This window comes from Erithacus rubecula (genome assembly GCF_903797595.1).
Source record: "Erithacus rubecula genome assembly, chromosome: 2".
Taxonomy (NCBI): Eukaryota; Metazoa; Chordata; class Aves; order Passeriformes; family Muscicapidae; genus Erithacus; species Erithacus rubecula.
The window spans coordinates 82,887,879-82,912,295 of NC_136685.1; the positions used below are offsets into that span (position 1 = coordinate 82,887,879).

Sequence of the window (24,417 nt, forward strand, 5' to 3'; positions counted from 1 at the left end):
TTTGATCTTTCTCATGCTTTCATTTTTGGCTGCCTGCAGCAGTTTGTATTTTTATGTTGGGATGTCAGGTTGGAAATCTACAAAACAAGTCAGAACTGGTTGGTTTTAGAACTTCTTCTCAAAGTTTTCTATTTTGGAACTTTTTGTAGTGTCATGGAAAATAGTTTGTTTGCCCAGAGAACTTTTGCCACGTATAGCAGCAGACAGTCATAAAAGACTAAATTGGTTTGCTGTTGTGCTGTAGCTCTATTGATATTGACTGAAGCAGTTCTGTGCTGTACTAATACCTCTCTGTAAGCAGGAGTCTGGGCTCAGTATGTTCTGTGAACACAAAAGCTGGAGATATATATATCCCTGTGCAGAAAGCAGGAGGAGTGAGGAGCTACTGTTGAAGTTCTCTTGTCAGTCAAGGGCTGTCTGTGTTTGGTGTTGCCTTAGAGGGGCTTCATGAGGCTGGAATGGGCCTCAAAGTTGACCTTCTAATCTGCAGTACTTAAGCCTTGATTTGAGTATGAAGCTCTGTCAGGCATTTTTCTCCCACTTGATAAATGATTGATAATACCCTTGTACATCTGCAAGAATATGAAATCTTTCTGACAAGCATCTTCACCCCTGAAACCTCACTGTTCTCCCCAAAATCCCTTCTACTTCTGTCCTCTCCATGGACTCTTATAGAATAATAGTTACCAAATTAATAACTCTTTGCTTTTCCCCATGATGTGTGGCAGGTTTTCACTTTGTTTATTGTCTGTGTCCAGAAAAGAGGAGTGACTGGGATTTTTCTTTCTCATTTTAGTATTGGAGGCGATGAGTCATTGGAGAACGTTACAACTCTACCTAGTAAGTAAATGCTTTGCTAGATATAAATGGCAGGATTGAGATGCAGTGGACTCATTTCTGATTTATAGAGAGCTCTTAAGTATCTCAAAGCTGCTTTAGACAACAGCTATCTTTAAAGGAAACAGTATCCTATGATTAAAAAGTAAAAACTTGCCTTCATCAGTGAAGCTGAGAACAGATAGAAATTCCCTTACTTTCTTTTCCTTCTCCTTTTTCAACTCTTTGAGTATTATTTAAATTTCTAAATAACCTTGCTGTGTCCATGCTCATGATGTATTTAACATTTGCTTTTAATAAATATTCCATCACAATTTTTCCAACAGAAATATTTGCATAGAGTAGGCCTCTTTGGTAAATAAAGCTGCCTACTCATACATATAACCTGAAGGGAATAATTTTAACTTTCTCTTCACTGAAACCTGCAATTTTACATAGCTCAGTCTATTGTTAATGTAAAACCACTTGAGTTCCAGTTCGTTTTAACTGTAATAATAAACTTCCATTTGAAGAGGGCCAGTAAACTATTCTTTTGTGTGCTGACAATTATTTCAAGCAAAATGTAACAGGAATATAATTAGAATAAGCAATTGATTGATTGATTGAGTCCTATCATATTTGTCAAAGCCCTCATTAAAATGTGGTTAAACTCAGTCTTTGAGATTGAAGTAGATTTCATAGTTCACCATGTGGCCATGTTCGTTCTCAGCTGAAAGTTACTCTGTCAACTTCCTTTTGGAAACTGCTATGGAGAACATGGTGGAACTTGATCAGAATCACACATCTGAGGCTTTGTTCTTCATATTTGTCAGTAGTTGGAGATTTTGCACAGCAGTGAAGCAGACCCAGATGCTTTAGCTGAAAACCAGCTGGGCTGAAGGACCCTTCACACTCGCTTCACAAAGTCAACATCATATGACTGAGGATTTTATTATAGGCTTAACCACTACAATATGAGAGAGAACTGCACACAGTAGTCCTCAAGTCTGCTCATCTCTGGTGGTGCCAGTGCAGTGCACTGTAAGCACACTGCTGTCTGAGGCACTGCAGCTGGTGACCCCTCTCCCCACTGCGTGGTGAATCCATCTAGTTGGCCAGCAGCAGCACCTGCACTGTCAAAGAGCACAACTGTGGCAGTGCTGTGTGCTCTAGTCTCTGTGGGCAGGGAGCAGCTGGAGTCTTTGGCTTCATTGCCACTTTGTTTTTCAGACATCTTTAGAGAGTTCAATGTCGCCATCGTGGGCTACTCAACTGGTACCGGGAGTGAGAATGATTCCAATGCATTCCTTAACCAGGCAGTTCCTGGAGCACAGGCTGAGTATGTAGCTTTTTGTTTTACATTTGTAGGTGATGGATGCTTTGTTTAATTGCCTTTCAACTGTCTCATGTGCTGTCACAACTTGCTCTGAAGAGCAAGCAGAACCAGTTGAGTTAGAGTGGAAATTGGCTCAAAACGTTAAACGTATGGGTTTATTTCATAGCTGAGCTTTCAAATGAAACTAACAGTCCTCATTATGAAATCCACAAACAAGAAACTGGCAGAAACAGTTTGGTGGTTTCTATTCTGCCTGTTCAACATCTATTCATTTATCTGTTTATCGGTCAATAAATCTCTGAGGATGTGAATGTTTTTAGAAATTGAACATGTAATGAATTGATAAAGAAAAACCGGGATGAAATCTTATGTAATTCTGGCCTCAAGTTTCTGGATAAGCAAACAGGAGAGGACAGGAGAGAGATGGGGGAAAAAGCTAGTCTGGAATCTTAGGAAAAGAGAATTACAAATGGTTGTACATGGGTTTTTGGTGCATTGCAGACCTGGTGCAGTTGGAGCCAGTTCTGTCAACATAATAGGGATTGCAATGTCTTGCAGTCACCTGAATTTGGCTCTTTGCTTTTAGTCACACCTGGGAAGCTGCATGAGTTGAGCTTTGCTATATTGCTTATCCTAGAAATCCCTGGATACTTATTCAAAGTCAGTGCTGTTTAATTAACAAAACAGATGGCTGCTTGAATTCAGTCACAGTTTGGGCACAGAATCTGGCAGACCATGCCTGGATTTGACATTGTGAATTGCTATTACCCAGACCTTAATTTGTTTGTTGAAAGTAAAATTCATCTTGCTTCCCAAAGGAGTCTTGGAAGTGAAGTTCAGAAGCCAAGAGAGGTGTTTGTGTGCGCTGTATCTAAGCAAAGATTATTAGGACTTATCAAATTTTTTTATTGCTCTCCTGTAGGCCTTGGGTAAAATCTGACTCATTCTGGTAATCTCAGTAAATACTTGGATTTCCTGACAGAAATAGGCTGCTAGGTCCCCTCTATATCCCCCTCTATATCCTACAGCCCCCACAGAACTGAAAGTAGGTTTTTTACCTGGTGATGACCAAATGTAACTGGTGTATGTCAGTGGAATGTACATCAGCCATCAATGATAATTTATTTATACAGCAGATATCCACATTATCTCCAGCTTTTGCTTGTTGCATGAAAAAATGAGAGAAGAGCCTGTCTTGTATTCTTTATTAGCTAAAACCTAAAAAAGGCTTTTTGGTTTGGTGTGAGGACTTGAAGCTGCATACACAACCTCTTAAGTCACCATTATGACTTAGGGCAGCTTGTATCAGCAACTGAGGCATTGCTATTAAATAGCTATTTGCTATCTGTTTGGAATGAGTTGATGGATGCTAGTCTAATGAAAATTGCCTACTTCATCTATACCAATTAGTTTTGTCTCGTCACCTGCAAGTGACTGGACTGGATAAACATGATGAAATTGATCTATCTTTGTTTTGTAACCATGTTTTGTAAACATTCAGCAAGGAGACACAGACAACAATTATCCAGACTTCTGCTTGTCTTCTGTTGTTTCTCTGTCTCATCACTCTCTGCAGAAAGTTGTATAAAAGTAAAGTCCTGTAAAATACTATCCCTGAGCTCTGGGGTACTTTTTTGGGGGTTTCTGTTCTCTAATGTTTTGGCTTTTGATGTATCTGAGAAGATGAATTCATCCTAGCAGAGTACTGAAATGTATTGCAACATAAGGAAATGTTTCTCCTGCATTAGGTATTTGACCCTGGAATGAGGAGACAATCCAGCTTTTATTCGTCAGCCAAAACCATCGATTTTTCAGTGATTCACAGAACAAAAAGAAGCCCACCTGTTAATACCAGCTAATGCTGGTATTTAAGAATTGTTACCTAGCCTGTCTTGCATTATGGTGCTAATCTGGGAAGTGCTTTCCAGAGGTGCGGAGACATTTCTGAAATCAGATAATTTTGCAGCCTTACCAGCTTATAGAAACCAGGTGTAAAGTTTTCTTAAAATTAAATCCATGGCTGCTTTGAAGAGCTCTTTATTGAACTAGATGGAAATGTAGTAATGCAGGTCTCATACAGCAAAATGTTCCTGAGTCTATCTGCATTCATTGCCAACCTGCTTAAGTACATGATAGAGTTAAGGATAGATCTGAATAATGTTGCTGTAGCAGAGCCTGGCTGAGGTCTCTGATTTTATGTGGGAAAATAAAAAAGGTTAAGAATTTAAGAGGAGAAAACAGGTGACAGGAATTGTGAATATCTGCATTTCCCATTAGCAAGCTGTTTCTATTGGTCAAGATCTAAATTTGGTAGAAACTACAATTCAAGGATGCATGATTGCTGGCAGTACTTCATTCAAGATGCTATTGGATCTTGCTGACTGCATTGGCTCAGGTTGCATCAGCACCTCACTGACTGTATGAGAAATCAAGTATGTTGTGGACTGTCAGATCAATAAGTGGTGTTTTCCTCTGTGTCAAAATTGAAGATGATGTCCTAGCTTAGGGGTTTTCACAGTTAGAGCAGAAGGAAATTGTGACCACTTGTGGCTTGTCATAGCTTTGTGATATAAATAAATAGGTTATGACATTGGACAAGGGTAATGGTGATAAGAACTACAACATGCAGACACTGTCTGTGTCACAAGTAGATGTATGACAGGGCTCATTCCCCAGTAGATGCCCCCATGCCAGTGTTAGATGAGTATTCAGCTGGACAAGGTTATGAGAGACTTCTCTTTTTCCTACAGCAAACAAAACCTCTCAAAGGGGAGCTAAATTCTGTTTGTCATACAAAGCAAGTGTTATGCTTATTAATGTCAGCTGATAGGCTCTCAGAAATGACAGCCAGCCAGTGTCTTTAACAGTAGTCTGGAGGGAGATGCAGCTCATTCTGAACCACAGGCCTGCCTGGAAGGTCAACACTTCCTGACCCCATTCTCTCCTCTCTCTCCTCTCTCCACTCCCCTTCCTGCCATTTGAAGACCAACCTATCAGGACAGTCAAAGCTGAAGCATTCAGCCTAAGTAACTCAAAACTCATTGCACTTTAGATATCTTTATGTGTGTGTGTGTATATATATATATATGTATATGTACAGAAAAAGGAGAAAGAGAGTGCTCACCTGGCTGTTGGAAAACTGCAAGGCTGTCGTCTTAATTTGTTTGAGTAATCTTGGAGGTTTCTTGGATTTTTAATTACCCTGGAAAACTGTGTGCACGGGGCTGTAGTGATTCTGGGTTCAGGCTACAAAAATGAGAAGGGTGTGTGCGCAGTGAGCTCTGAAACCTACGTTTTTAAGGGACGTGTTGCCCAGGAGGTCAGCTAAATATTGGGACTGGGGATTCCCTTGTTTTAGTCTACAAGAAATAGGTTGATAGCAGCCTAGCTCTACATAGGCCCTCTGCTTGTAACTATTGCCCTATCTGGCTTTTCAGCTGTTTTAGGTGCTAAGCACTGTAATATGAGCTGAATTTATGGTTCCAGATTAATTGCTGAACTTGAACAAAATCTATGTTCAAATTTGATTTGATGTTGATTTTATTACCAAGATGTGAACCTGTAATTTGATCACATCAACAGGAATATTGTACTGTGTTCTCACTCAACCTTTCTGATATCTGATATCTAACTTGATTTAAGATGTCTAAAGTGTGGTAATGTTGATCTCTCAATATGGATGTTACTTTCACTCACTAGTTCTCCTTCTTTCCAGGCACTTGCCAGCCCAAGCAAGACGCCTTGTGAGTCTTATGAAAACTGATCAAGTAAGTTGTCTGGGACTCCTTTAAACTTACAGCATAAACAGAAATAGGTGTTGCTTCACACAACAGATCCACCTGCGATGATACCATGTGCATATCACAGCCATAGAAATTCAGATTTGTTATTTTCTTTATTGGACAGAGAATTGACTTCGGTGCCGACTGGAAGCTCATAACAGTGCATATTGGAGCCAACGATCTGTGCAACTATTGCAAAGACCCTGTGAGTAGTGGAACTTGTTGTCTGAAACTCTGGTGTCAGTATAGAAATACCTCAAGAGAAATCATAAAGCCTTCACAGAGATAACATGAGTTATGCATGGCCTGCTGTATGTTTTGACAGGGTTGTTGCTGGCAATACCCTCATAAAAAATGTTACCAGCAACAGAGTAAGATGGTTTTGTTTTTTCTGGCTTACTCTGAGATAAGAACCACTGCTTTGGCTACTGTTTGTTGGCTGTAAGCAAAAAATGGAAGGGAAGAAATGCCTCACTCCTCTGATGTGGTAACTGCTCTGCTGCTAGCTTAGCCTCTTTAGGCATCCAGGAATGGCAACAGTAGTTCAAAGCAGTGCAACCCTACAATTGTCATCACGCCATAACTCACAGTGTAGGGAGGTGCTAGGAACTGCTGAGGTGTACACATGAGGGAATTGCTGCAGTGCTCAGTCTTATTTGAATGTTATGCTTCTCTGCATTGTGGAGAAGCCTTTAGGGCTGCCATCAGGAGATCATGGGAGTTGAGTGGGCTGGAGGCAGGGAGAGGCCACCTTTCACTGCCAGCTCTCACTCTCCTGCCTTTAATATGCTCACTTCTTATGAGCATTTTCAATCCTCCTGCAACCCCTTGTGCTTGAGAAAAGTGCTTCTTCTGCAGGAGCCTTGCTAGGCATCTTTGCTGCTGCTGCCAAGTTTTATAGCCTTATTTATAGCTATGACCTTGACTAGCAATGATTTCACATAATTTTATGAGAGCTTATCAGCTGGCTATGAGCATGCATATGCCTGCTTGGTTTATGCTGTTCAGCATGCATTCACATTGGGCTCCTTCCTGCATTTTTACATGATGGGGCCTGTGGACTTGGGTTAAATAGGCTGCTACTCAACAAAGTTTATTTTAAATCCAAAATTTCACCGATCCTCCCTATGTTTTGCATTAATTACTATGCTTAAAATCCTCAGTCTTTAGAAAGAAACAGGAATATTCTACTGACCACAGCACTGAGAGCAGAAAAGGAAGTGAATTAATGTAATTCTCCAGCCTCCCAACCTAAATTCCTTGTGTCTCCATTTGACAGTAATCTCTTCTGTTTCTATCAGGATCACTACTCAGTTGAGAATTACATCAAAAGAATTCAAGAAACTCTTGATATTCTGCACCAGGAGGCAAGTACTGTGAAATTCTCCCAGCATTCTAGCTCCCACTGAGACATGACTGAGTGATTCTAGCTCTTTTGTTTATTTGATTTTGTGGGGTTTTTTTGCATTCTGGTACCAAACGTATGCTGTTGACTTCTACAAAAAAAAAATATTTTCTTTTGTCTTGTCTATCTGCAGTAGTGAGATGCAGTCTGAAATGGTAGATAATAACACTGAGCTATGGTGTGGGAAAAGAATCAAAAGCTGAGTTGGGGAGTTTGGTGGAGGATTTGTTGCTTTTTCATTATTTTAATTGTTTTTTTATCCTTCCAATGGTGGAGAAAGGGAAAGGATGTCAAATGGCTGGACTTTGGGGTAAATAAATGCACTGTGGGCTGTGTAACCAGTTTCTTCTAAGTCAAAGTCTGACTTACCTTTCAGGTTCCAAAAGCTCTAGTGAGTCTGGTTGATGTGGTGGACATCCTCCCTCTGAGACAGTTATTTGTGGACTCTCCAGTTGCATGCCCCACTTACTTGGCAGAGTAAGGCTTCTTTGACTTCCTTTTGTCCTGTTTGTGATCTTATTCCATGCTTCTCTCATAATTGGAACTGATGTTTAAAGGTAGCAGCACTGTGGACTTCCTTCCCATGCAGTGCTGACATCAGCCTGTCTGATGGCATTTCCTTCTCTTGGCTTTGACCTAAGTGTTTTCTGTATCTAGAACTGTACATAATGTGCACCTCAAAGGCTGAGGTTAAAGTTACTGAAACAGAGTTCTTCAAGATGGAGTTGAAGTGCACAAACATTTAGATTTGCAGGCTTATTTTTTGCAGGAACATGATGTATTTGAAGAGTAGACAGGTTTCCCCTGTTTCAGAGGCTTTAATGCAATTTGCATTCTTTGCTGACCTTGTAGACAGAAACAAATTCTCTGTCTTAAAAATGAAAAAGGAATTCTTGATTGGAAAGGTATCTGTTCAGAAGTAAAACAGACAGTACATTTCAAAGACCTGTTTTCTAGTTCCCCAGGGGCTCTGGTGTGCACCTCTATCAGTTTGCAGGATCTTTGGATGCCAGGGTGTAATGAATGAAAAAAACTACCTTCTGGGATTGTACAGATTCCCTCATTACATCCATGTTGTGAGGGCATTGGATGACAAAGGGTGGCATCTGCATTATCAGATGTTTAACTCTATCTATTCCTGTTTTCTCTTCTGATCTCCCCCACAGTTATCTGTGTAGCTGTGTTCTCACAGGAGAAGAAAACTCAGAAAATTTAACAATGGTGAGGGATGCCATCAAAGCTTACCAGGTATGACTGTTAAGAATGGTGCAGTTTATTTCCAGTAGAGGTGAGCTCTTGATTACCAAGCAACATATATCCACATTTTACCCAAACTATGAACTGAGCAGGAGCTCATTTGATGCCATACAAACCTATAATGTGACCAAAACTAGCAGCAGAGATCTTCAGAAAAAGTTTCCTAGTGGAGGTCAATCAGTAGTTTAGTCACCAAAACCTTGTCCCTGACAAACAGTTTCAGTATTGTGTTCCAGCTTCTCAGTCCCTTTTAGCACCTCAGCTCTCTTTTGCCAATGTCTGTGGCTATTTAAATTCACAAGTAAAACTTAATTTTGATTCCAGCACTTTCAGAAAACCCAAGCAAAGAAAATACTTATGATGCACAGGTGTTGTTGAAGTATTGCTGGTGGTTTGTTTCTTGCAGCTTGGCATTCAGAGACTGGTAGAGTCTGGCAGATATGACACTCATGAAGATTTCACAGTGGTCATCCAGCCTTTCCTCCAAAATCTGGGGACTCCTCTTGATAAGGTATGATCTGAAGGTGATTTCTGCATTTAAAGGACTAAGGGTGCGTATCTTAACTATAGAGAATATATTCAAAATAGTTTAAATTTGTTCTGTGCTTTTCTTATGAGAAATTGCTGCTTTTTGGTGTAGTGCAACAGATTTCTTCATACAGTGAGAAGTTCTTAGTTTTATGTATTGTTCTTCAATATCATTACTGTTTTGGAAAATTAGTCAAAACCTGATTTAAGAGGTTTGTTTGTGTATATTCTTTAAAGTAATAAATATTTTTCTTCCTGAAAATACATGATTAGTAAAAGACCAAGTTATTAAGTTACATTTCTTGAATCAAAATAGGTGCAATGTTCAGTGGAGACTATGGCATCAGCTCCCCTTTGTGCCATGTAACTCATTTTTCTGTCGCTCACAGAAAGGGAAGTTTACCTGTGATCTCATGGAAGTAGTTTTATATAGTTCATATGTATATGTTGATGTGTATTTCAGTTCCTTGCATAGCAAGTTCCAGTAAGCTGTAAATCTAGGAAAAGACTCAGACTTTCCCTAAAGCTGAAACTATTTTCATATATACCTGGAGCTAAGAGGAGATGGAGTAAAATACTGAGCAAGGCTTGCTCTGGCATAATTGAACTGAACTGATTCTGAAAATGTTCCCAATAGCTGGTGAAAGTTTGAAAAGTCAAGATGTTGCTACAGGCAAATTTGGAGAACTGGCTGAAAGCTTCACAGGCCTTTTGTTTGGTTTGTGCATGAAGCTGGTGCCCATGAAAAGTTATCCCTAGGAATTTTGGTACTAAGGGAATACAAGCAGAAACAGAAGAAGCAAAATATTTTTAAACTTCTTTTTTGTAGTCTCACAAGCATTAGTTCAAATTTTAAGAAGTTCAGGATGCTCTTTTAATTTCTTATCTCACACAACATTCAGCTGAAAACTCTGTCTTTAAACATGGCAAAAGATACTATGCAAATTTTGGTACTAGTACTCTAAAAAGAAAGCCCAACCACACTGAAACAAAACCTGCTCAAGTTTTGAGAAAGAACTGCTCTGACCAAAAAAAATGGTGCTTCAGTCATGTGTGACCCTAATCTCAGTATTCAGGTGACAGACAAGATACTTAAATTTCCAAACTCCATCTCCTTCAGATCCTCCAGTACCTATATTAACCCTGTATTAAAGTACAGCTTTGTTCAGAAAGGAGACTGCTCTGGTGTGCTTGGTCAGCCTGGCTGCCTTCCATCAAACACTTACTTTGTTCTTGATCATTTCAAAACTCACAGCTGTGCAGAAGGTACTGCAGAGCATGATGTTGCCTATGGTTCCAGTTCTAATGACAACTGGAACCAGGGAGAGAAACTCATCCTTATTGCAGAACCTGATGAGGAATTGTACCCATAATTGAAAAAGGTGGTTTTGCTGCTTCTGGATGGATCTGCCCATGGAGGCACATAATCATCTCTAGCTAAGTGTTTCTGGTAGTTCATAGGTCTGCTGAAGTACAATTTGTATTGCCAGATAATCAGGAGCCTTTCTGCAATGGAGCAGGAAGAGCAAGTAACATGAATCTCTATTTACTGGTTCTGATTTGGCCTCAGCAACTCCAAATTGGAAGTGTGGGGATTTTTCCACACTCATGTCCTTTATGCTTTTATTTGTAGGATGGCAATCCAGATATCTCCTATTTTGCACCTGACTGCTTCCATCCAAGCCAGAAAGGCCATTCTCAGCTTGCCAAGGCTCTGTGGAATGCTGTGGTAAGGTGACAGGCTCTGCATGTAATGAGATCTTCACCTAGACCTGACTGCCATGAAAATATCTCTGTAATAAGCATTGCAGTTAAGGCCTGAATAATGGTGGACCTTGTGTTTATCTCTCCTTAACTAGTTAAATACCCTCTGGCTTTGGCACTGCTCTCTGCCTAGAATCTCCTGATTCTTAAAGTGTGTGGCAAGGAGAATGGTGCTGCAAGTGCATGATCACAGTCATTTTGTGACTTCAGCTGAGCAACTTCAAGTCTCCTTCACCCGTTTTATGCAAGGCAGGATAGCATTTAGTAAGGATGATGTTTCTATGGGCTGCTATGGGAAACCACCAAATAAAGAATTGTAACTGCATCTGTCAATTTAAAATGGATTACTTAGAAGTTTGTTTTAAATCTGTGTGTTGTTAATGTCTCATTAGGAATTAAAGTGGCTTTAATTCAGTTCAGTTTTACTACTTTTGGAAATGAATTAAGCTCAATAAAGATGAGTCACTAAAGATTGCTTAAGCAAACCCATTTTCCTTAGCATTGCAGTGCAGAAGTACTCAGCAGTCAGAGGCAGTGCCTTGGATCCTGAACAGTAACTTCCATATACTTTGGAGAAATATTTTAACAGCTGACATGATTACTTGCAGTCATTAAGCAGTACCTCTAATTAGATTTGGTATTATCTTCTACACATAAACAATCTTTTGTTGGAGATGCCATCATGCATCTTAGTGATAAAAAATTGAGGGACTCTTAACGTCTTTTATGCAAGAGACGAAAGTTTATGACCTTGCCTTCTGGAAAAATTCCAAGGTACTTCATGTGCCTGCCAAAATCCTCCAGGAGTTTAAACTGATCCACTGTAGCTTTCCATTTCCCATTTTAAGCTTCTTTCTAGAGCTGCTCTTTTGTTTTGTGGTTGCCATGTTCTTTCTGAGAAGTAGATGCATTTCAGCTTTGGCTCTAATGCTAGGTCTGTAAATACAGGCATCTTCATATAGATTTGAAAGGTATATTTACATTGGAGTTTTTTTTTATTAGAATTATTATACAAATTTAAGATGAACTGACATGGTTAAAAAATAGGTTATTTTGTCTTTGTTTCTAGTTACAGCCTGTAGTCCAGAAAGCTGACTCATTTGATTTCTCAGCTGACCTCGTCCTTGGCTGTCCAAATCAGGTAAACATACCCACATTTTGGAAGCTGCCTATCAGGAGGCTGTACTGCTTGTGCTTGCTGCAGAGAGCAGGGATTGGGTACATCTGGAATAAGTTTGCTTAAAGCTTTGTTCTGTTTACCTCTGAGCAAGCAGGTGTTCTCATACACCTGCACTGCTGTCCCATGGCCATTTTGCTGTGCCACGAATGCTGATTGACAATGTGCTGATTTGTGTGTTTGCAGTTGCAGCGGAGGTTGTTTTTTTGTTGTTTGTGAAGTACAGAGGCAGCTGAAACAGCAAACAACAGAATATCCTGTGTTAACTTCCCATCAGAATCAATGAGGTTTGGGCCCACAGCAGCTTTGAAAACCCAGAATCTGTTGTCTCTTGGATTAGTGGCAAGTTGGTTTTCCTGGCCTGATCCATAAGAGGAATACTTCAGACTCTTTGGAAGCTGCTTTTGCAGTTACAAAACAAGCTGCTGAACTTGCAGGACAGTTGCTAGGTACCAGCACGTGGAAATGACTGCTGCAGGCAGCAGTAATTGGTTTCCATTCTTCAGCAGTTTCAACAAGAAGACCAAAGAACTGAACAGATCAGGGAGCTGAGTTTTCTTAGTTCTGAAAACAGGTATTCAAGTATACATGAGGCTTTGTCCATATTGTGTCCATCCTGTCAGACAAGAAAAATCTTCGAAGTTATTAACCAGCCTATTTCAGAAGTCCTCAGGTTTGCTCAAATTGATCCTATTTAATTTGCCCAGAATTCTTTCCAAACAGCTTAAAGGAACTCAGCAACTTCTTCAGTGCCAAAAAAAGTGGATTTTATACTTCTTCCCCTTCCTTCACTCTTATTCAAAGATGTTGCTTTTCACAAGTAGGCAAAGAGAAGTTTTATATCCCTTGAAAACATGTATGGCCATTTTTTTTCAGAAATGGTAAACCTTTAGTACGCCTAAGTGCTGTGAAAAGATCATTGATAAAAGTGCCAGTAGCCATGGAAAATTATTTGTTTTGAGGCAACCTTAGGTACAGTAAAAGCCTGCCCTCTAATTTCAGTGTTTTTTAAGACTTCCTTATGCAGATGCTGGAGTTGCTCTTGATTGAGGTAAATGAGCCTCCAGGTGATTTTTTTCTTTAGCCTGTATGGTATGCATGTCTCCCTAAATGCATTCTGCATTAGTAGGGGACAGAAATAATGTTGAAATTTCTACAGCCTCCCTTGGAGGGAAGAATGATCTTTTCAGTAAGCAATCTTTCATCTCCCTGCTGCTGACATGGAAGATCTGCCCAGGTTTGTCTAGATACTGCACCAGTGCCTTTTGAAAGGACTAAAATTTGGAATGTTAGGAGAGGAAGATGTTAAACTGCAATTGACATCTGGCATATGTAGTTTTTGTCATGAGGTGCTACACACAAATTTTATTAATTTTAAGGAAGGAGCATAGTTTCAAAGTCCAGATTCCAATTTTGTAGTTTAGGCAATTGTTTTCTTCATCTTATGATCCCTTGATATCACTTGCTATTGGTTTGTGTGGTGTACTTATTGCCTAGTTTCTCTTATTTCTCTTATTTTGTTTCCTCTTTCTCCAGAACAGTCCCTTCCTGGGAACTTACAGGAATAGCAACTACACACCTCCTAGAGAGCCAATAGAGGTAATTGTTGCACCTTCTGCTACATTTTAGGCAAACTATGCAAGCTGCATAATATCTCTTAAAACATCCTGAGTTTATAGATTACATAAACTGTTACCAGTTTTTGGAAAGAGAATTCTGTCTTGCATTGCACTTTTCACTGTGTAAACAAATGTTTTCCTAAGAACCAAACAAAATTAATTATATTATGGGTGAAATTGTATCAAAACTGTAACCAAAGTAAGTAACCTAGAATGCATAATTCATTTATATAGCAGTTCCTCACAGTATGGAGAAGCTGTTTTAGAATCCTGACCCCCGGATAACCTGAGGAAGGTTTAAGTATTCTGCTCTGAAAGCATTGTTCTTCCTTACACTCAAGTAACTTAACCTGTAGAGGGCAGTCACCTTTACATGTTGGATGTGTCACCCTATAGGAAGGTGATAGGAATCCCATTTTCAAAGGAACTTAATTTCCACCATGACTGAGCAACTGTCATGAGTCACATTAAATAAACATCAGAAACAGACATTGTGTGTAGGACTTGAAGAGATGGAGCAGTTATTTGCTTGGCAGTCACAATGGGCTGGGCTAGTTTGGCATGCTGGGGATGCTCATGAGTTACCCAATTATCAAAATCTTTGTGTGCCATGAGGGTCACAAAGAACAGCAGTTGTTGTCTTAGCAAGTCATACTTTGCAAGACTGAAATGGGATTTTTATCAGTAGAGCTAGGTTTATATTTTATTAGGTAACTCTTAGGCTTCCACTGAATCTCAGCAGCATCAGCTTTTGAAGTGATAAAGGCAAAGAAGTGGAGAGAGGGTAAAGCAACACTTTCTGATCTAAAAATAAGCCTGTCTGTCCTTTCTAGCCTCTGTAACCAGATTTTAGTGGTTAACAGTGGAGCCTATTGCAACATTTTTTACAAGAACAGGTGAATTTGTCGTGATGTTTTTTATCAGCAACCATGCTTTCTGAAGACCAGTGCTCCATGTAGTCTTACTCTGGTAGGATGTTGCAGTCACAGAATAACTGAGGTTGGAAGAGACCTCAGGACATCCCTAGCCTGATCTCCTGCTTCTAGCAGGGCTGACCCTTGGATCAGTGGACACATTGCTCTTGCAAGGGCTGCCCACTGTAATAATTTTAGTTTTTCCCTTGCTGCCTTCTTGGCCAATATGGTTGCTGGTTACTAAAAAGCAGTGGGAGACATTCATCAGCTCTTTCTGCTGGCCAACTAAGGTGTTCTGCAATGTGTGTTTGATTCAATATCTGAATTGGTGGAATATACATAATAACTATTATGTCACCTAAAAATGTATGGTAAAATACAATTATTTAGAGCTTGACAGTTTTCTTTACTGAACTTTTAAAGCTTTGAATTTTTTTCAAATTTTATATTCAGTAAAAGTAAGCAATTTTTGAGACTTTTTAGGAAAGAATAGGTTCCTGGCAAGGTACATGGGAAACAACAATATAATAATAGGATATATAAGGTTGTTCCAATGCTTGACCACTCTTTCAGTGAAGCTTTTTCTAATATCCAACCTGTACCTTCCCTGGTGCAACTTGAGTCCATTTCCCCATGTTCCTTCACTGGTTGCCTGGGAGAAGAGACAGACTCTTGTCCTGTCACACCTCCTGTCATGCAGTGATAGAGTGATAAGGTCACCCCTGAGCCTCCTTTCTCCAGACTAAACAACCTCAGCTGCTCCTCATAGGGCTTATGTTCAAACCCTTCACCAGCTAATATAATAATATATTAATAATATACTACATTAATATAGCATGATAACTTTTCAGAGGATCTTATTGTTGATTTTTCTTTGCTTTTACCTCTGATATCTTTTGAGACAGAGCAAGACTTCAAACCTAGAAAATTCACATTGTAGGTCATGGACAAAATTTCTAGGCAGTGGAGAGGGAAAAAAATAACCATCCTTATGGAACTTAGTCATAAGCAGTATTTCAAGATGAAATGTTTTGCCTTTGGAAAAGTTTTATGCTTTGGCTAGAAAATGTCACCATAAGTAATTATTGTTTGGATAGTTTTCCACAGAGAGATGTAAGACTGTTGAGCTACACAGGCACCAGACTGGGATCTATGTTTTAACTTGGTTTTGCCCTTTACTGTACAGCTAGACCATGTATGAATTCCACATTGTCTTTTAGCTACAAGATGAAATGAATTTTTTAACTTCTCATTTCAGAATTGGGGCAGTGAACTGTCATGTCCTGGTCATAGTCCATCTAGTCGTGTCCCAACATCAGGTGAGAAAGAACTCCTAACCTGAAATCACACATAGGAAAAAAAATTCATCTTTTGTTTCTAGAAACAATAAGATGTTGAAATTGCACATCCTAGATGGAAAATAAACAATAAAAGCTGATATATTTAGCAGCAAAGGGAAGAAGTCTGTGTTGCCATTCACAGTAAGCTCTGCATGACTGCAGGTATGTCTGTGTGGATAAGTGTGATCACATTCATTATATGTGTGTATCATATACATCATTCATCATACAGCAATGTGGCAGATTAGAATTGCCCAGGAGGGTTAGTGACTTAGCAAGTCACTGATAAGCAGTGCAGTGCAAGTGCTGTGAGTAGTGTAAAGATTTTACTGGGACATTTTAATAGCAAATGATGATCTATGACCCAAACCTGTGAGCCAATTAAAAAAGATTGAATGTATGCATCTGTAAACATACCTAGACTGTTTTTGTTTTTTTACCTAAGCTGTTTTAAGTTCCACTCCTTTCCATGTTAGTGTAATACACTGTTGTAAGCAAAGGCAAGAAGTTTCACATTTTGCCTAGTTGACACACAGAACCTGAAGCTTCTTCTACCTTAAAAGTCTGCAAAAATGCCATTAGATTGGAACCTAACACTTGCATGTTTATTCTATTAGACAGTATTTTGTCAGTTGTCAGTAATCCTGCTTTTATTGTCCTACTGCTTTTCAGTACATGAGCTACGGCCTGGTGACATCAAAGCCATAGGAGCTCTTGGAGATTCCATGACTGTGAGTACTGTTGTATTCCCACACTTGAAATGAGAAGAACAGTTGTTGATTTCTACCCAGATGTTGTCACATCAGGCATCATCAGATAGAAAGCAAATTGCTTTGGCTTGGCAGAGCAAAACTCATCTACCTGGTTCCCTTTGCAAAGAAATAGCCTGCAGGGATATGAGTGACACTGGCAATTGTATAATCCAGTAATAAATAGTTAAGACCAGGACAGAAATAGGATCCCATTCTCCCTTGCATACAGTTTATTCAAGTGTTTTTGAAAAGGGAAGTGTCTGTCTTATAGGAGTAGTCTCTTCTGACATGAAAAAAAAAAAAAGTAAAAGCAGTTGATATTTTTGATGCAAGAAAACACTTTTCTGAAAACTCCCATGGAAGTAATTGATTGCAAAATGAAATACTTCCCACTTAAGATAATTCTGATACTTCTGTATTTCAGAGTTTTGCTTTCAGATTTTGCTTCCTGGGTTAGATATCTTCCAGTTAAAGCTCTGATGTATTTCAAGTACTAAGAAATGGAGGTTTAAAACAAAAAGTAGGCACAAAGGAAAAAAAAAAAAAAAAGGAAAAAGGCCCCAGAGAAGAATAGCAGGTAATGCTGCAGATCTGCACTGAAGTTTTCTGAGAAAAAGTTCTGGAATTACACAGCCCTACAGAATTGTTCTGGCATGGGATGAAAGCAAACATTTGTGTCAACAGTTCCCATGAATTCTAACTCCTGTACTAAACCAGTGCTCATTCCAGCAGCTTCTGTTCCTGTTGAGTTCAGAGGGACTTGAAGGGTCTGAAGGCCTTATATGATCAGGCTTATCTTACAGGCAGGTGTGCATGTCTTCATTATGCTCCTTCTCATTAGCTCTGAAACTGATATTGCTTGACCTGATGTAATCCTGGCTTTGCCCCTGCTGCAAACGGGGAAGAAATCAGTAAAGCCCTACAAATGTCCCTCCTATCTTTGCTATGTATCTTAAAATTAATTGCTTTATTTCTTTCTTTCCCCAACATCAAATGCTAGTTATGTGCACTAGCACATATCTCTTACTTTAAAAAAAGTAAAGTTCTTTTAATATATGAAATATCTCAGAAAGCCCTAGTCATAGGGACCAGATTATATTACTTGAGGTCTGTGTCTCAAAAGCTGAGCAAGGCAGGTTCTCTGCTATTATTCATGCAGTTTCTATCAGTTGTCAGTGCTATAGCAAGGTGTGTTTGGGGGTTTCATTAAGTGATTTATTTTGGGGGGCCAGAAATCTGGCTGAGTATTTCCCACATGTACACGCATACTCACACCTCCCACAGCAGCCACGTGTGCTTCGTATGGTGCAACCATCCTTGTCATAGGGGCACTGCAGCAGCAAAAATCACCAAAGCATGGATTGTCCTCCTGGTACTCCTCACAAGACCCCTGGATCAGTGTTTATGGCTGAATTGGTGCCATGGCCTTTGAAGAATACAAAATTAAATGAGACTGGTAAAAAACTGTAAAGTTGCAGAATTCATGTTTGCTGCCCTGAATGCAAGTCAGAGTGCTGACCTTGCTATGAGTCTGTTCCCATCCTGTGAGCTACTCAAATTCAGCACAGATGTCTTTGTTCTGATGGCTTTATGTATTTATTTAATTTTGAAGGATATGAAAGTTCACAGGGCAGTAAGAAAGGCTGTCTTGATCTCTGTACAGTTGGAGATTAATGAAACATGTCACTGGTTAGAATTCATCTGTCTGACTTCTCTAGCACCAATGCACAGTGAAATCAATAGACACACCAACATGCTTATCTATACTGGCAAAAAAAAAAAATCCTGTCTACACCTCATCAAGTCCGTGTGGTAAGTAGCAGACTGGATCCAGAAGAGGAAAAATGGATTGTACACCAAAGATTTGTTTTCTTGGCAGATTAAAAAGCAGCTTCTCTGATTTATGTGCAGCTAAAACTGGATGGGGATTTTTCATCAGTGTTTGGGGCTTTTTTCCTGGGTTATTAAGTCTCTCAAAATCATCTTTCTTCAGGAAATGCCAGGATGAAGCATTTTCCATCAGAAAAAAATCCAAACAAATGCAAAGCTGTTGATGTTAATCTGGGTCCCATTGGGCTGCTTAAACAGTATGAGTAGCAGCTTTAAAGTCTTATGTCCTTGACCTTACAATCTGGTGTTCTCTGTCTGCACTATATCTCCTCTGATCCTCTGTGGTCCACTATCTAGATGAGTTCCTCTTGCATATGAGGAGAAGCATTGAAAATTTAAGTATGGGAGATGCAGGGCTGCCCACAGGCCAGTGGTGAATAAGGACATGGACCACTTATGCTAGAATTGGGATATTGCAATTGCAATTGGGATATTGGCTGATGCAGAATGATGTTACCAAAGTAATGTTTCAAAACATGATGTATATCTTACCTAAATTCTTAGAGCTTTATTTTTTGTTTTTCTTTTAGTATTTTATCAATTATTATTTCCATCTTTTCCAGACTGGAGTAGGAAGCAAAGTACCAGACCTAGAAACAGACTGGAAGGGACTTTCCTGGAGGTGAGTGAAAATGCTTATTTTTTTCCCTCTTCTTTTGTCCACACAGTTAAAAGTGTGGGTCATCTGCTTGTACAGGTACATCCTTGTATATGTAAATTCAAGTGAAAAATGCTGACAGCAAGTATTGTTTGGTAAGGATTGGAGGAATCAGGACTTGAAGAGAAAAGGACTGGTTCCTGTGAGGGTGTGGGGTGGGTGGGTTCTGTTTGTTTAGTGAGATTTTTCTTGCTTCTTTTTTGCTTCTTTCTTCTTTTTTTTTTTTTTTTTTTATTTTTGGTGTGGGTGTGTGTGTGTTTGTGCATGTTAAGCTGATCTGACTGCTATGAGCATGATCCTGTGTCACAGCACCTCTTAGCCTTTCACTAGTCTCTCTGGAGCTTATTCAAAATGTTTCTGTGATTATCTACTGCAGTGTCTAATGCTTGAAGGTCTAGAGTGCAGATTGGCATGAACATGGGAAGACCATTGCATATAAACTCAGTGAAGGTGTTCCAAACACCTTTGCTACTGCAAAGTGGGCAAGCAATGCACATCCAAGGGTTTGAAGCTCAATGATATCCATGCTAAAGTGGAAGGAAACTGCTTGGTCCCTATGGGCACACGTATGGTTGATAACTGTGTGCATGTCTACTCTTTGCTCTTCCTGCATCCCTTTGCATGTGTCTGCAGGCATGAATATTTTCAGGAGGGGCTGTCACAAGTGGTGTAACAGTGTATTGGCTCTGCACACAGATAAGTTTTGAATGGTAGAGGCAGAGGCTCTATGTAATCAGCATTGCAGAATTGCAAATAGGTAGTTAATGAATATTTAATGCACTCTCTCCTATGCATAACTGCATGCAAGTGTAGTTTCATCTAGGTAACGTGGAGCAACTTTAGTGAGGAAATATCACCTTTCTGTGATTGGTATCCCAGCATGTCCATATGAAAACTCGGTTCTCCCAATATGGTCTGTTCCCAGCCTGAAGGCAATAGCTTCTGTCTTAGTGCTGCCCTGCTTTATTTAATGTGAGTTGTCCTTTCCCTACTTTCCCTGAATTCCTGTGGTTTATCTCCTTAGTCCTGTTTGAAGCAAGTATTTTGGGGGGGGTGGAGTGGTGGTGTTTTTTCCTTCTGGGGCTGCTACAACAACATATGGTGACAATAAAACAGATGGGCTGCTGGATTAACCCTACCGGGTGATTTTGTTCTTTCCCTTTGTAGTATTGGAGGTGATGAGACCCTGGAGATCCAGGCTACTTTACCCAGTGAGTATCCTAGGAAAGCAAAAGTTGGGTATTAACACTGAAAGTCGTCTAAGTGGACGCTAGGAAACATCTGGAAATGGTCATTCTTTCCTTCAAAACGACAGGAATGTCCATCTGTTGTGGGTCTGGGCAGTTCATGTGAGTGAGAGCTGAAATCCAGGCTGACCTGATTATCTGTAAAGTTGATTCAGCCCCTCCACATCACAGGACCTGCATGTGATTGTATCGTCCTTTTGACCAAAAGAATTAGGAGTAAATGTGCTGAAAGTGACAGAAGTTCATGGCAGATCTGCTCCTCCCTCGTTTTGTTTTGTGGTTTCTAGTGGCTGGCTGTAATGTCTGTGGACAAATGAAGGGTTATGATGCAATTAGCAGTCCATCTAGCCAGGATTGTTGGCAAAGCTATGGTTCTTCCTGATTATTTTAAATTGCTACATAGCAGTGGAAAAAAACCTCTGAAAGTACTATAAATTTTTGCCCTAGTGTTCTGTGTAATTGGGGCCTGTAGTTGCCATAGAAACCATGAAGTGGTCAATGTGACAATAAATTGGAAGGCACTTGGTTTACAATGGCTGCTCTATTTGTATGTGATCCATGCTGTGGAGCAATTTGACAATACCTGGCATTCTTAGGAATAAAATCTGATGTGCTTTGCCTTGTACCAGACATATCACTGTATTTGAAGAAAAATAGAAGGCACAATTCAGTTATGTATTATAAATGAGATTCTCTAAAGAGATTTCAGACAGCACTACAGACACAGTAACAATAACAGTTTTCAGACTTCATACATCCCCACTGAAAGTTTCAGTGAAATCTGGAAAAATTAAAAAGATTGACTTCTCTGCCACAAGTATTATTATCTAGCTGGAGGAGTGAGAGGCAGAGGGCCATATTCAGGGCAACTGCTTCTGGAACACAAAAGAAAGTAACCACAAACATTCTGACACTTAAATTCAAGACTACTGATTTGCCCAAGATCCACCTGGGCCACCAGGCCCTGTCTCCTCAGGCCCGTGGAGAGAAGTAACTGCAGTGATGAAATTTGGGCAGTAACTAAAGTCTTCAAAGCAGATGTATCTCTAGCTCCTGTAAAGTCACAGTGAATGAGGTGAAAACAGGTCTGTATTCTCACCACTCAATTGGCTCCTGTTTCTGCAGGGAGGCAGCGCTGCTGGTTGTACTGTGAATGGTTAAACACTGTGTTTTTTCTTTTTAAGACATCTTGAGGAAATTCAATCCGAGCCTCTTCGGCTTTTCCACTGGCAGTTCTAAGGAAACAGCTGGATTCAACGTTGCAGAGAGAAATGCCACAGCACGGTAAGGACTATCCCAACTGAGAGAAAGTGATGGATTGGCAGGTTATCTTTGGGATGCATGTCAGGACTGAGGTAATGCTGATGACCTGCTGGTACTCAGCATGTTTCTGTGATACAATGTTTTTAATTGTGAGTTTCAGGGGTTTATTTCGTTTGATTCAATTCAGTATTGGGGGGGGGGGGGGATTTATTTGTTATCTTCTTAAAATTAGACACAAGCTTCCTTTCTTTATTTGATTTCTGCCCATAATTTTTGAGCCAATGCCATAGTTATGCTTCTAATAAAACCAGTACCTTTTTCTGCCCAGTCTTCAGTGTACAGGTCCCATATTCACTGTCAGGCAATATCTATAATAAGGAAAAAATTCATGACCATCTCTTTTATTTCTTGATTTCTAGAGCATGTGCTTGAAAATAACAAATAGAAGCCCACTGCTGCTCTAATGGCGTAAAAAATTATCCCTGTTTGCAGCGCAAGGGGAAAAAAAAAATAAAAAAATGCAGCTGGGAAATAATTCCTTTCTCCTCCTGAAAAAAAATCTACTAGTTTGTTAACAACCAAAACACCTGAGAATTTGTATGGCTTACACTGTGCTTGCTCCATGAATACTCACAGAATTTGTTTGCAAAACTTTTTGTGACAACCTTTAACAACCGTTAAATCTGCTGCAAGAGAGATTTAGGATAACTATCAAAGCCTGTGTAGCTACTAAATATTTCATAGGTTCCCTGAGCAAAGCTGACTCAGCGTGATCAGTATGGTTCTAGGAATCCAAATAATGTCACTGCATTTGTGTAGCTGCTGGAGAGAGGCAGGGCTCATTAGCTCAAGCACAGTCTTTTTCTAGTATATCAGGAGCTCATTTCCAGCTGGTGTCTCAGCACGGTTTCTACTTTGGCCCGTGGATGTTACATCCTGTCCAGAGCTGGACTGGGGCTCTCAAGCCTGGCAGCCCCACAATGTAAGCACTCTTTTCCAGCCATAAGACAAGCCATAGGAATTTAAGGCCGGATCAGGAAGGCTGGTTAGGTGCCCAGCTTCTGTGTAAGCACCAAACTCCCCCGCTGGATTTTTGAAGGGAGTTATGCAACTCAATGTCTCTGTGCATCTGGGCATTAGTGCTTTTTCCCAAACAAAATGCACCGAGGCCAACTCTGAGATAGGAAGAACTCATACCAGTTGCCTGCCACTTGGCAGCCATCCCAGGTGAAGCCTTTTCAGATCAGATTATTCACTTGTGCAACTTGGTCCTTCAGTGTTTGCTCAGCCTTTTGAGGCATCACTTTCCTTGTACTGATTTCTGCTGGTCCTGAGATCCCCTGCAATGAGGGGTGGGGATCGAGAAGGTGATGTGCTATTAGAGCACACATCTAAAATCTTCTGTTCTCTCTCCTAGTGATATGCCAGCCCAAGCACGTGCATTGGTGGAGCTGATGAGAAGCAGCTCGGTGAGTGGGGTTTGGGCCACACCTCGGTGGTGCTGCCCTGGTCTCTGGGATAACTGTTATTAATGGGATAATGAGTCATGAGCAGTGCTTAACTGTTCAAGATGAAAGAAAAGTCCTTGTCTCTGCTGTGCTTTCCAAGATGAACGTTTTAGATTAATTACCCCTAATGTAGGATGCAGTGCAGCCAGGAGATGTAAGGAAGGTAGTGAGGAAGAGGAGAAGTCTGAAGGCTCTGGTGAGATCACAGGATTGCTTTACTGAGCAGCAACCTTCAAAGTGAAGGTCGTAAAAGCTGAGTGTAAAATTGCTGAAGCAGGTGCCTGCAGACCAGCATGAGTCACAATATGCACAATACTGGGAAGAAGGACTACTGAAATCTTTGTAGGAGAAAAAGGCCTCTCAAAGTCTGGTTTGGAGCAGGCAAATAATTAATCAGTGACCAGAAACCTCAGGAATGGATGGATCTCTGCCACACCATAATCTTTTAGAGAATTTTATGGGATCTAGTATTGTGGACCAGTCTGCTGTGCTAACTCCACTGAGGGCTACAAAGAGCATCATGAGCAGGGAGGGGAAGAAATCTGAGAAATCCAAGGCTACCCTGTTTTGAATATTGGCTGAATTTGAGTGGATGGCTGTCTGGGTGTGAGCTGTTGGTTCAGGGAGAGCATTCCCTCTAAGGGAATGGGAGTGCCTGGTGCTCCTTGGCTCAGACTGAATGGGAAAGGAAGGCACTGAATAAGCAGGATTTGTCAAAGCATGTGGCTCTCCATGCCAGAACTCTTGATGGATGCTGCATGCTCACGCCACTGTCAGTTACCCTGCATTGCCAATTGTTTGGCAGTGAAGGGAGCTGGCATGGCTTTTCAATAGAATAGAAGAGGAGAGGCTGTCATGCTTTGTTTTATTCACAGCTTTTTATGCATTTTTTTAAAAAAGGGAGAGAGGGGTGTGTCCCTGCCATAACATTGTCTCCTCATGAAAGTCTTTCTGAGCAAATCTCTGGTTAAAGAGGAGAATTCAGACCTGTGGGTGATTCCCAGGCCCTCCCTCTATTTGTGGGATCCTTTTGCAGATGTTTGTTATGTAAATTCACAACGCTAAAAATAGTTGCCTTTGATTCCTTTCTTTGTACTGAATGTTACAAAATGTTTTGATGAGATCCAGCTCTCAGCAGCGCCTATTGTTAGCTTGTGGTGA

General features: G+C 40.2%; 1 protein-coding gene across 2 annotated transcripts in view; it reads left to right on the forward strand.

Moving 5' to 3' along the window:
* Window positions 1–24,417, forward strand: part of PLB1 (phospholipase B1) — an 87,457-nt gene that overhangs the window by 52,178 nt on the left and 10,862 nt on the right. For both annotated transcript variants that reach the window (XM_079297996.1, XM_079297995.1), the window contains 17 exons: window positions 797–840; window positions 2,047–2,155; window positions 5,868–5,919; window positions 6,059–6,139; window positions 7,236–7,301; window positions 7,716–7,816; window positions 8,506–8,587; window positions 9,003–9,107; window positions 10,758–10,853; window positions 11,958–12,029; window positions 13,602–13,664; window positions 15,857–15,917; window positions 16,611–16,669; window positions 19,144–19,202; window positions 20,406–20,449; window positions 21,670–21,769; window positions 23,166–23,217. In XM_079297996.1, coding sequence (XP_079154122.1) covers window positions 797–840; window positions 2,047–2,155; window positions 5,868–5,919; window positions 6,059–6,139; window positions 7,236–7,301; window positions 7,716–7,816; window positions 8,506–8,587; window positions 9,003–9,107; window positions 10,758–10,853; window positions 11,958–12,029; window positions 13,602–13,664; window positions 15,857–15,917; window positions 16,611–16,669; window positions 19,144–19,202; window positions 20,406–20,449; window positions 21,670–21,769; window positions 23,166–23,217 — 1,246 coding nt within the window. The remainder of the gene's footprint in view (window positions 1–796; window positions 841–2,046; window positions 2,156–5,867; window positions 5,920–6,058; window positions 6,140–7,235; window positions 7,302–7,715; window positions 7,817–8,505; window positions 8,588–9,002; window positions 9,108–10,757; window positions 10,854–11,957; window positions 12,030–13,601; window positions 13,665–15,856; window positions 15,918–16,610; window positions 16,670–19,143; window positions 19,203–20,405; window positions 20,450–21,669; window positions 21,770–23,165; window positions 23,218–24,417) is intronic.